At 40.0% G+C, this 12,917-nt stretch overlaps 1 protein-coding gene across 1 annotated transcript; it reads left to right on the forward strand.

The window, feature by feature from the left end:
* The first annotated feature begins 817 nt into the window (after positions 1–817).
* Positions 818–1,687, forward strand: LOC128050438 (olfactory receptor 7A17-like). Its single transcript, XM_052642692.1, has 2 exons — positions 818–1,172; positions 1,458–1,687. Exons 1-2 carry the CDS (start codon positions 818–820, stop codon positions 1,685–1,687), a joined length of 585 nt encoding a protein of 194 aa, XP_052498652.1.
* The last annotated feature ends 11,230 nt before the right edge of the window (positions 1,688–12,917 follow it).

A 12,917-nucleotide genomic window follows, 5' to 3' on the forward strand; every position in this document is an offset into this window, starting at 1 on the left:
TTCTTGAGCTCTCTGTTCAATTATCACCTTATTTGTTGGCCTTACCTGAACACTCTGTACATGAAAATACATCCTACTACTCTCATTTATATCTAGTTTTGTTTTCTTCATACCAACTGTTATTACTTGACATATTATATATTATATTTACACATCATCTTTCACCATCACTGGATTGTGAACACTTTTGTTTTTTGGCACCATCTGTATAGTTATTACCTGTATTTGTTTGGAGGGACTTGCCAGGTGTCTCAGTGTTAGAGAATCTATCTGGCAATGCAGGAGAGGAGGGTTCAATCCCTGGGATGAGAAGATCACCCAGAGAAGGAATTGGCAACATATTGCAGTATTCTTGCCTGGGAAATCCCATGGACAGAGGTGCCTGGCAGGCTACATACAGTCCAGGGAGTCTCAAAAGTGCTAGATCTGGCTTAGCGACTAAACAATATGTGCTTTGAACATGGTTGACACTCAATATATATTCTTCAAATGTATGAAAGTATTTCTCATTACAACTGTAGAATGCACGATTTCTTTGGGAATACGCTGAGAATGGGTGAAAAATGCCCAGGTAGAGATGAAATAGAACATTTCTAAACACAAGATATTAAAATTAATTTATTGAGAGCAAAATAGAAATTGCACTATGCGAGTTATGCCAATTTGTATGAAAATTATTCACGTTATTTTAATTTTTCCTGATAGTCACCTCCACCACATGGAACCAGGTAACAATACACAATTTTCCGAATTATTTCTTCTGGGATTCTCAGAGGATCCAAAATTGCAGCCCCTCATCTTTGGGCTTTTCCTCTCCATGTACCTGATCACTGTGTTTGGAAATCTGCTCATCATCCTGGTCACCATCTCTGACTCCCACCTTCACATCCCCATGTACTTCTTCCTCTCTAACCTGTCCTTTGTAGACATCTGCTTCACCTCCACCACCATCCCAAAGATGCTGCAGAATATCGAGAACCAGAGCAAAGCCATAACCTATGAAGGCTGCATCGTTCAGGTGTATTTTTACATATTGTTTGCAGGATTAGATGACTTCCTCTTGACAGTGATGGCCTACGATCGCCTTGTGGCCATCTGCCACCCCTTGCACTACACGGTCATCATGAACCCTTGGCTCTGTGGACTGCTGGTATTGGTGTCCTGGATGATGAGTGCTATGAATTCCTTGTTACAAAGTTTACTGGCTTTGCAGCTGACCTTCTGTACAGAGGTGGAAATTCCCCACTTTTTTTGTGAACTCAGTCAGATGGTCCAACTTGCCTGTTCTAACACCTTTCTTAATGACATGGTGATGTATGTGGCATCAGTGCTACTAGCTGGTGGGCCGTTTGCTGGTATCCTTTACTCTTACTCTAAGATAGTCTCTGCCATACGAAGAATTTCGTCAACTCAGGGAAAGCTTAAAGCATTTTCTACTTGTGCATCTCATCTCTCAGTTGTCTTCTTATTTTATTGTACGAGCCTGGGAGTGTACCTTAGCTCTGCTGCTACCCACAGCTCACACTCAAGTGCAACAGCCTCCGTGATGTACACTGTAGTGACACCCATGCTGAACCCCTTCATCTACAGTCTGAGGAACAAAGACATTAAGAAGGCTGTGAAGAGAGTCTACGGAATAATAGCTATAAAAAGGCCAATTGTCCTGGGGCAGATGAAGTGCCCTTGACTGCATTGCTCAAAGCCTGAGAATCAGAAATTGTGACACCTTCCTCAGTGTGGAATAAAATTTCCTCCTTCTATTTATTTTTTTGGATATCATTTTTATAAAACTTCAACTTTTCTATACAATCTCAGTTACTCACTTTATTAAACTTTCTTTTCATTCTATTATTTAGGTTTTTTTTTTTAAGTTGTGCTTTTTTCTATTTCAAAATTTTCAAAACTTTGAATATGAGATATTTGGACATTCCTATTTTTTGTGGAGTGACATGAGGAATAATACTTTCTTAAATGACAAATGTCATCCTGAGTAATTTTTGCCTTGTTTTCTGGAAAAAAAATTGTCCTGAAATATATTACTCATGTAAAAAAGTGTACAAGTGAAATCCAAGGCAATTTATATAATTTTATAAAAGGATTGACTGAATCAGAGGGTGTGGAGCTACGGATAAGGAGGGTTGATTGCAATGTTACAGGCAGATTTTCAATTGCACAAGGTGCCATTGCTTCCAAACTCTGCATTGTTCAAGGGTCAAATCTTTCTATATGTTCAGCATGTGTATATACCTCATGATCAAAGATGACTCACTAGAGAGCTTGATTGCATATCCAGTCATGTGGTTCAAGTCACAATTTGTGCAAACATGTTTGCCAATATCCTGCTTACCTGGGAGGAAACTGCAATGGAATAACTTTAATATAATTATCTGTAATACAATTAAAAAAACAGAGTAGTGAATGCTATCTTTAAAGTTCAGAATAAATGCATAGAATGAGATTATAGGAGTTGATCTCAGTTCTATACCATTGTTTATTTTATTCATTTACTTGTTGCTGCATAACCACTCATCCTAACAGTAACTGTTCTAATGTGATGTCTTTATTATCAAATGAGATTTAATGTTAAGGAGGTGTTCTGGTCTCTGCTGCATTTCTCATGAGTCTATGTTTCTCAGTAATTCTCTATGTTGGAACTCTAAAGCTCATCCATGAGGTTGTATGGAGCCATGTAGCAATTCTTTCCTCACTAACATGTGATAGTCTACTCCATTTATTTGTGTATTTTAATCTTTTGCTTATGCATGTGTCCTCAGTGGTGTCTGATCTTCATGAACACATGGATTGTAGCTCACTAGGCTCCTCTGTCCATGGGATTCTCCAGACAAGAATACTGGAGTGGGTTGCCATTTTCCCTTGTGGGGATTTTCTTGACCCTGGGATCAAACCTGCATCTCCTGCATCTCCTGCATTGGCAGGTGGATCCTTAACCACTGAGCCCCCTGGGAACCCCCAATTTTAACCTTATAGCTTGTGGGGGAAAGTCTATCATTGGTGACGTCAGTATTATGGTGGCAGAAGACACTCTGTTTGTTTCTCCCCTCAATCTACAACTTGTAGATAACATCATGCATAAATAAAGTTTTTTTTTTTTCTACCAAACACTTCAGGACATCAGAGATACACACAGCTGTACATCTGAAGGGGAGCAGATTTTTCACTTGGAGGAGGTGGAGCCAGGGGAACAGCAGAGGCGGTGATGCTGATCCACCCCATGGTCGAGGCAGCTGAGGCTGCAGCCCCAGAGCACCTAGGTGTCCCACTGGAGGTGGTGCGCGTAACCCCGGCCTCCTGGATGCAGTGGCACTTGCAGCCCCAGGAAAACAGGCATCAGTGGGGGGGAGGCCCTCACGCAAGGTCACCGTGCATGTGGCAAGAGCACCTACCACTCTATGACCCCTCCCCAGCAAAGATGCCAGCCACATCAGGGACACTGACAACACCAGGTCACCACTGATGCTGGAGGCACAAACATTGATGGCAAGGACAATGACAATATGTCTGGAAGAGGCCATGAAATGCAAAAAATGTAGTTCCTCAAATATGGCAGGAGCAGCTCATGAGAAAGAAACCAAAAACTTGTGCCACAAAGTCAGTTAACTGAAAAACGCAGAAGGACCTCTGTTAGCAATCTGTTGATTTGTTAGAATCAATGTATACAAGGCTTTACATACATAAGAACACTGTTTGCTTCCTCAAATGCATGGACAGAGGAGCAACCCACTGAGCACCATGAAAAACCACAGTAACATGGAATCACTAAAAGAAAACAACAGTTTTCCATGAACTAATTTAATGTCGTGCAAGACTGTGATCAAGCAAGTGGAAAATTCAAAATAGTGTCATGAAGAAGCTCAACAAGCTACAAGAAAACTCCCCCAAATGCTTCATTTAGCTAAGGAATAAAAATAATGAACTTAAGGAACAGTTTCTAAAATAATGAAAGCTCTTGAACATAAGTAAACAGAAATTCTGGTGCTGAAGAATTCAGTAAATGAGATGAAGGATGAATTGCAAAGCACTGGAAGTGGAGACCACATGCTGTAGAGAGATAGTGAGTTCAAATGTAGAATGATTCAGGTAGATGTGAGGACAGAACTAAGATTTTTTTTTTAATGAAGATATTCTCTTCTAACTCTACTAGGACAGGTAAGAAGGATACTGGGTGTCTCAAAAGCAGAAGAGAGGGAGAAAGGAACAGAGAGATTATGTATAGAAATAATAGCTGAGAATTTTCCAAGTCTGGGGAAGGAACCGAATGCACACATCTACAGAGGTATAATAGGACACATAAATGTTTCAGTGCAAAAGACCTTCTCCAACACACACGTATTTAAAATGTCAAAAGTCAGTGAATGAAAAGACTTCCCTGGTGGTGCAGCAAACAAGAATCTGCCTGCCAAGGCGGGAATAGAAACTGTGGGTGATGCCTGGTCTGGAAAAATTCCACACGCCACAAAGTCACTAAGCCTGGGCACCACAACTTCTGATCTTGTACTCTAGAGCCTGAGCTCTGCAGCAAGACAAGTCACCACAGTGGGAAGTCCTCGTACCACAACGAAGAGTAGCGCCCCCACCTCCACAACCAGAGAAAGCCCTCGCAAAGCAAGGAAGACTCGGTGCAGCCAGAAACAAAACAAACAAATAAATAAATAAATTTTTTTTAAGTCAGTGAAAGAATACCAATTTTATATACTAATATCTATATAAAATAGGCAATCAACAGGGACCTAGGGAATTAAATACAGGGAAAAAACTCAATATCTTGTAATAATCTATACTGGAAAAAGAATCTAAAAAAGAATATACATATATATATATAATTTTGCTGTACACCTGGAACTAATATGACATTGTAAATCAATTACATTTCAATGAAAGTTATTAAAAAGAAAGAATATTAAAGCTATTCAAAAAAAAAGTGAGCAGAAGCCAAAATTGCAATGAGGTACACCTTCCACAGTAAGAATGGCTATTATCAAAGAGAAAAAAATCAACAAGTTGATGAGGGCCACATGAGACCAGGAAATGATACACGAATTTCAAATTTTCTTCTTCTGCAATTATCAGAGAAACCAGAACTGCAGCACCTTATATTTTCACATTTTCTCTCCATTTTCCAGATCACTGTGCTTAGAAACCTGCTAATTATCCTGGTCACCATCTCTGACTCCCACCTCCACACACTCATGTAATTCTTCTTTGCCAATCTGTTCCTTTAAGATATGTTTCACATTCACCACCATCCCAGAGAAGGCAAAGCCATAACCTATGAATATACTTTTACCTACTCTTTGTAGATTTGAGCAGCATTGTACTGACCACAAAGACCTATGACCATTTCATGGCCATCTGTCAAACTCTGCACTATCCTGTCGCCATGAACACCCCCCTGCCCCACACACTTTGTGGATTGCTGGTTCTGGTGTTTGGTTCATAAGTGCCCTACCTTCTTTGTTACAAAGATTAACAGTGTTGCAACTGTCCTTCTGCACCTTCTTGGAATTCTGTACTTTTCCTGTAAAAGCAAATAAGAGGTCCAACTAGTCAATTATGACACCTTTCTTAATGACATGATGATGTAATTTGAAACTGTTATATTCCAGGTTGGTAATGGACTGGTTCCAAATTGGGAAAGGAGTATGTCAAAGCTGTATATTGTCACTCTGCTTATTTAACTTATATGCAGAGTACATCATGAGAAATGCTGGGTTGAATGAAGCACAAGCTGGCATCAAGATGGCCATGAGAAATAGCAATAACCTCAGATATGCAGACGACATCACCCTTATGGCAGAAAGTGAAGAGGAACTAAAGAGCCTCTTGATGCAAGTGAAAGAGGAAAGTGAAAAAGCATTCTTAAAATGCAACATTCAAAAAACTTAGATCATGGCATCTGGTCCCATCACTTCAAGGGAAAGAGATGGGAAAACAAGAAACAGTGAGAGACTTTATTTTCTTAGGCTCCAAAATCACTGCAGATGGTGACTGCAGTCACGAAATTAAAAGACACTTGGTCTTTGGAAGAAAAGCTTTGACAAACCTCGACAGTGTATTAAAAAGTAGGGACTTTGCCAAAGAAAGTCCATCTAGTCAAAGCTATGTTTTTTCCAGTAGTCATGTACGGATGTGAGAGTTGGAACATCAAGAAGTCTGTGCATCAAAGAATTGATACTTCTGAACTGTATTATTGGAGAAGACTCTTGAGAGTCCCCTGGACTGCAAGGAGATCAAACGAGTCAATCCTAAAGGAAACCAATCCTGAACATTCACAGTAAGTACTGATGCTGAAGCTCATGCTCCAATATTTTGGCCACCTGATGTGAAGAGCTGACTTGTTAAAAAAGACCCTGATGCTGGGAAAGATTGAAGGCAGGAGGAGAAGGGGACAACAGAGGATGAGATGGTTGGATGGCTTCACTGACTCGACGGACATGAGTTTGAGCAAGCTCCAGGATATGGTGAGGGACAGGGAAGCCTGGTGTGCTCAGTCGATGGGGTCACAAAGAGTCAGATACAACTGAGTGACTGAACAGCAAATGTCTTCCCTGGGATCCTTTCCTCTAAGAGTTTCCTCTCTATCTGGAATACCATCAGCTTGGGGGAAGTACCAAGTGCTTTCCACCTGTGCATCTCACCTCTCACTTGTATCCTTGTTTCACAGGATGGGCTTTGAGTGTACCTCAGCCCTGTGGCTACTCATGCCTTTATGCTTAGAAGTGCAATCACCTCGGTGATGTACACTGTGATCACCCCTATCCTGAGGCCCTTCATCTATAGCCTAAGGTATGAAGACATACACAGGGCTCTGAAAAGATTATTTGGAGTGGCAACTATCAAAGTACCACCAGTGGTAGTGTTAAAGAAGTTCTCTTCTTTTCACAGTGTAAAGAATTTGAACTGGAATATGATATTCTGGCTCAAAGGATCAGAAACACAGTCCCTGGACCACTAGAGACCTGAGGAATCCGAATCTGCATTTGAACCACAGACCTTCGTGATTTGTATGAACAAATTGTATGAACAGTGAATTTACACATATTCTTGTCTGGAATAGGATTTCTCACATTCTTACGCTGCCTTGGGCAGGAAAATTATTTGTATTGGGTGCTGTTCATTGGTTTATAGGAGATTAGTATCATCCCTTCAGCTATTGCCAAGTATCTCCAGTGTCAAAATCACTGGTTGAGAATCACTGGGATAGAATTCCAGAACTAAGAGACCTCAAGCCAGACTCCAGCCCTTACTTGATTTGTACTTTTTAAAAAATTTTTTTTCAATTTTATTTGTAATGGATTTATTATGAAAAAGTCTGATAAAAATGACAAATGTTCATTATTAAATATTGATGTTAAATATACAGTACCATTCATACAGTTTTGAGTACCTTTTAAGTGGATAAACTATGTCACAGTTATTTTCTAACTGAAAGCATCTGCCATATATCTGCTCCTTTCCCTTCTCAATGCCCCTACTTTCATCAGTTCATACTACACCTACTGAGAAAGTTTATTCGGACCCTTTCCTTCAAGTGTTTTTGCTATTTCAACAAAAATCCAACAATTCTCAAAACATAACCAGTCATAGTTTAATAGCTTAATGTGTTCCTTTGTGTTTGTTTGTTTCCAGATGACTTTCAAAGTTCCGTTAGCGCATTTAACCAATACAATATTGTAAAGTAATTAACCTCCAATTAAAATAAATAAATTTATATTAAAAAAGAAAAAGAAATAAATGAGATTATAAGAACAAGATTCCAAAAGGTTTAAATGCTCTAATGGTTTGTACTTCTATGTAGAACATTAAATTCTTCTGAGTTCCAATCTGACAACAGATAATGGAGTTCATAAAAAGTGCTACCTCGAAAAACGCACTATTTAAAAAATTACATCTGACAATCACTATAAGATGCTAAGAGAGTTTAATGGCCATTGTTAGTCACTCAGTTGTGTCCAGCTGCTTGCGACCCCATGAACTGTGGCCTGCCAGGCTCTTCCATCCATGGGATACTCTAGGTAGGAATACTGGAGTGGGTTGCTATTTCCTCCTCCAGGGAATCTTCCCGACCCAGGGATCAAACCTGCGTCTCTCACATCTCCTGCTTTGGCAGGCATATTCTTTACCACTGAGCTACCTGGGAAGCCTGGTTTATGGTTATAAATCATATATCATATCAGGCTTCTCTGAAAACTCAGTTAGTAAAGAATCCGCCTGCAACACAGGAGACTCTGGTTCAGTTCCTATGTCACGAAGGGATAGGCTATCCACTGCAGTATTCCTGGGCTTCCCTTGTGGCTGCAATGCGGGAGACCTGTGTTTGATCCCTGGGTTGGGAAGATCCCCTGGAGAAGGGAATGGCTACCCACTCCAGGATTCTTGCCTGCAGAATTTCATGGACTGTTTAGTTCATGGGGGGCAAAGAGTCAGACACGACTGAGCGATTTTCATTCATCATATCAACATATAAATATTTTTCTTATAGTTATAAACATTTAATAATGAGAGACTAAAGGGCAGCTGTTGACTTCTGATATAACTGAGAAACTTGTAATTGGCTTGGAAAAACTAGTATGAATCCAGGCAGTATAATACCCACACTTTTATACTGAAGGAGCAGTGTTATCCACAGTTCTGAAGAGGGAAATAAAAACTTCTAGAGGAGGACATAGGCAAAACACTCTCCGACATAAATCACAGCAGGATCCTCTATGATCCACCTCCCAGAATTCTGGAAATAAAAGCAAAAATAAACAAATGAGATCTGATTAAATTAAAAGCTTCTGCACAACAAAGGAAACTATAAGCAAGGTGAAAAGACAGCCTTCTGAATGGGAGAAAATAATAGAAAATGAAGCAACTGACAAACAACTAATCTCAAAAATATACAAGCAACTTTTGCAGCTCAATTCCAGAAAAATAAATGACCCAATCAGAAAATGGGCCAAAGAACTAAATAGACATTTCTCCAAAGAAGACATACGGATGGCTAACAAACACATGAAAAGATGCTCAACATCACTCATTATTAGAGAAATGCAAATCAAGACCACAATGAGGTACCTCTTCACACCAGTCAGAATGGCTGCAATCCAAAAGTCTGCAAGCAATAAATGTTAGAGAGGGTGTGGAGAAAAGGGAACCCTCTTAAACTGTTGGTGGGGATGCAGACTAGTACAGCCACTATGGAGAACAGTGTAGAGATTCTTAAAAAATTGCAAATAGAACTGCCTTATGACCCAGCAATCCCACTGCTGGGCATAACATCGAGGAAACCAGAATTGAAAGAAACACGTGTACCCCAGTGTTCATTGCAGCCCTGTTTATAATAGCCAGGACATGGAAGCAACCTAGATGTCCATCAGCAGATGAATGGATAAGAAAGCTGTGGTACATATACACAATGGAGTATTACTCAGCCATTAAAAAGGATACATTTGAATCAGTTCTAATGAGATGGATGAAACTGGAGCTGATTATACAGAGTGAAGTAAGCCAGAAGGAAAGAAAAACACCAATACAGTATACTAACACATATATATGGAATTTAGAAAGATGGCAATGGTGACCCTGTATGCAAGACAGCAAAAGAGACACAGATGTGTAGAGTGGACTTTTGGACTTTGAGGGAGAGGGAGAGGGTGGGATGATTTGGGAGAATGACATTGAAACATGTATACTATCATGTAAGAAACGAATTGCCAGTCTATGTTCGATGCAGGATACAGGATGCTTGGGGCTGGTGCACAGGGCTTATCCAGAGAGATGATATGGGGTGGGAGGTGGGAGGGGGGTTCATGTTTGGGAACTCATGTACACCCGTGGTAGATTCATGTCAATGTATGGCAAAACCAATACAGTATTGTAGAGTAAAATAAAGTAAAAATAAAAATTTAATTAAAAAATAAAGATTTCAGTAGGTTTTTTTTTTTTTTTTAATCTACCACAAATCAAAGCTTTGGAGACCCAAGGGACCTCTTCAAGACAAATCCTCAGTGTTGTAGTTAAAAAAGAATTAGATCTCAGGGGTGTGATGATGTTCTGGGAGACTTAGTTCTTTGAAAGCAGGATAATTAAAGGGAAAGGAACGATAAAAACTGAATCACCCAACTTATAATGCAATCACCTAGTAACAGAGAATCAACAGAAAAATAATAGCATTGTGCCCAGCCCGGTGTCCCCAAGGGAAATCATGTATTGGAGCCTGGAGTAACAAAAGGAAAATATGCCCAATTAGCTGACATTTGTCTACGCTTGCTAAGTCAATTCAGTCCAACTCTTTGAGAACTTACGGAATGTAGCCCTGTAGGCAACTCTGTCCATGGGATTCTCCAGGCAAGAACACTGGAGTGCGTTGCCATGCAGTCCTCCAGGGGATTTTCCTGACTCAGGGATCAAGCCCCCATCTCCTGTGACTCCTGCACTGCAGGTGGATTCTTTATCACTGAGCCACTGGAGAAGCCCTGTGAGCTGACCCAAGAAGCTGGAAATATCTCCTCTGCTGCAGCTCCTCAGCCTGTACCATTTTGGTTGGTGAGGACCTAGTCCTTAATTTAGATTCCTGAATCTGTCTGGGAGCCAATGCTTGATTTTATCCCTCCCTGTTGTCTTGTTAAGTACAAAAATTCGGTCTGCATTATTAATCATTTAGAAAGGAACCTGGACCTCTACAGGGAAAGCCTTTTCTCTCAATTTGCAGGCAGATGAGAGCTCCGCACACGTTTCAGGAGAGGGTCAGAGAGGATGGAAGCCAGGAGCATGTACCTGAGGTCACCTGAGGACCAATCTAGCATAGTCCAGAGGCCAGAGGTCACTGTGGTTATTTTCTGGCTTTCCTAATATTAGTGTATCTATTTAGGTCTAAAAATGAAGTGAACCCTTCACTCGTCAATGTTGACAAATGGTAATAGAGGAAGTTCAGTTAGAAGGAATGGTGGGGGTGGTTTAGTTGCTAAGTTGTGTCTGATCCTTTTGCGACCCCATGAACTGTAGCCCACCTGGCTCCTCTGTCCATGGAATTTCCCAGGCCAGAACACTTGAGTGGGTTGCAATTTCCTTCTTCAGGGAATCTTCCTGACCAAGGGATTGAACCGTGGCCTCCTGGATTGCAGGCGGATTTTTTTCTAATGAGCCGCCAAGGAAGCCCCGTGAGAAGGAATGGGAGACATAAAAGGAGTCCAGTAAAAGTAGACAATAAGTCTAATAATCTTATTTATGAACTGAAGTAAGCAAATAGGAAAACTCCTCTAGAAAAAGCAGTATTCTGCTTCCTCATAGAAAATATATCCAACTTTTGTTGTATTTCATTTATTTCTGATTTTGAATTGATAGTTTATGATCCATTTGCTTATTCCCTTGGGATATTTAAACTGTAAGATATATCATGTCATTTATATATCCTTGTTTATGTCCTTGGAAAAATATATTTTTCTTTATTATTATTTCTTGGGCATCAAGGAGATGCCACAGGAATTGGAATATTGATGAAGCAAGGAAACTTTTCTTTGATACATTGTCTCGGGGTCACTTGAGTTTATTGCATATTTTCTCTCAATTTGCCTATGTCCATTTCACTTCTCTTTTTTCTTTCTCTCTCATGCTTTTCATTCTTCTCAAAATACCAAGAAGAATTGGCCTTACCAACGTTGATCCCCACATTTATTGTTCTATAGGAATTTTATAAACTGGAATTTGGGGGTGGGATGTGTAGGGAGACAGGAGGGAGGTTCAGAAGGGAGGGGATATATGTATGCCTATGGCCAATTCATGTTGAGGTTTGAGAGAAAACAGCAAAATTCTGTAAAGCTATTATCCTTCAATTAAAAACACATAAATTATAAAAAATCTTGGAACTTCTGAGTAAAAGTTATACATTCTTTTGGAGAATAATAATTTGATCTAACAAGCTCAACGTGTTAAACACTCATTGCCTAACGACGGTGGATCTGGGTGACCAGTTTATGATAGTAACACAAGCCAGAAACATCGTGTGTGTGTGTGTGTGTGTGTGTGTGTTTGCTTGTGCCTTGTGAAGAGAGACCAGTTCTTAAAGCAGAGGCATCTGTACTCATATGTTAAGATGACTTATAATACAGAGCTCAGAAGTTGGTCAATAGATGGAACTAAGTAGGGAAACTGACATAATTCACAGGATGGTTTTAAACTAAATTCATAAAGTGCAAGGAACCACATGGAAGGAGGGATTCTCTATGCGCTGAAGGTTCAGCTGTAGCAGGAAGGCCACCTTGTTCCTCAGCATCCTTGACAACATCTCTAACCACTCCCCCTCCTACTTATTCCTTCGCCTCCTGGCTTCCTGTTTGCACTTGAACATGTGGAACAAACGTCTTTGTCAGGTTCTTAGCAGTGGCAGCTCCCTCTGCCAGGCATACACTTCTTCTGACATCACAAAGGCTTCTTCTCTCTCTTTTCAGGAATCTTCAAACATCACCTAGTTTGAAGCTCTTCCCTGAACACTCAGGACAAAATAACACCTGCTACCACTCTCTCCTCTATACCTGGTTTTGTTTTCTTCATAGCATCTGTGACATTCTGACATATTCTATCATGTTTCATTTGAATATCCTCATTCACCATCTTTGGATTGGGAGAGGTTTATTTTTCAGCACTTTCTACTGGTCAGCACTAAATATGTATTTCTCAAATAAATGAAGAAATACCTCATTAGAACTCTAGAATATATGAGCTCTTTGCCAATGTGATGAGAATGGGACAAAAAATCTTTGTCAGAGATGAAATGGAGTACACTTTGGAAGAGAACTTTTCTATAAATAAGGTATTAAGATCAATTACTTGAGGGCTAAATAGAAATTGCAGTATTTCAGCTATGTGAATTATGCCAGTTTGTGTGCAAACTAGTCATGTTGTTTTCCTTTTTTCCT

The sequence above is a fragment of the Budorcas taxicolor genome, chromosome 7 (genome assembly GCF_023091745.1).
Source record: "Budorcas taxicolor isolate Tak-1 chromosome 7, Takin1.1, whole genome shotgun sequence".
In the NCBI taxonomy this organism is placed as follows: Eukaryota; Metazoa; Chordata; class Mammalia; order Artiodactyla; family Bovidae; genus Budorcas; species Budorcas taxicolor.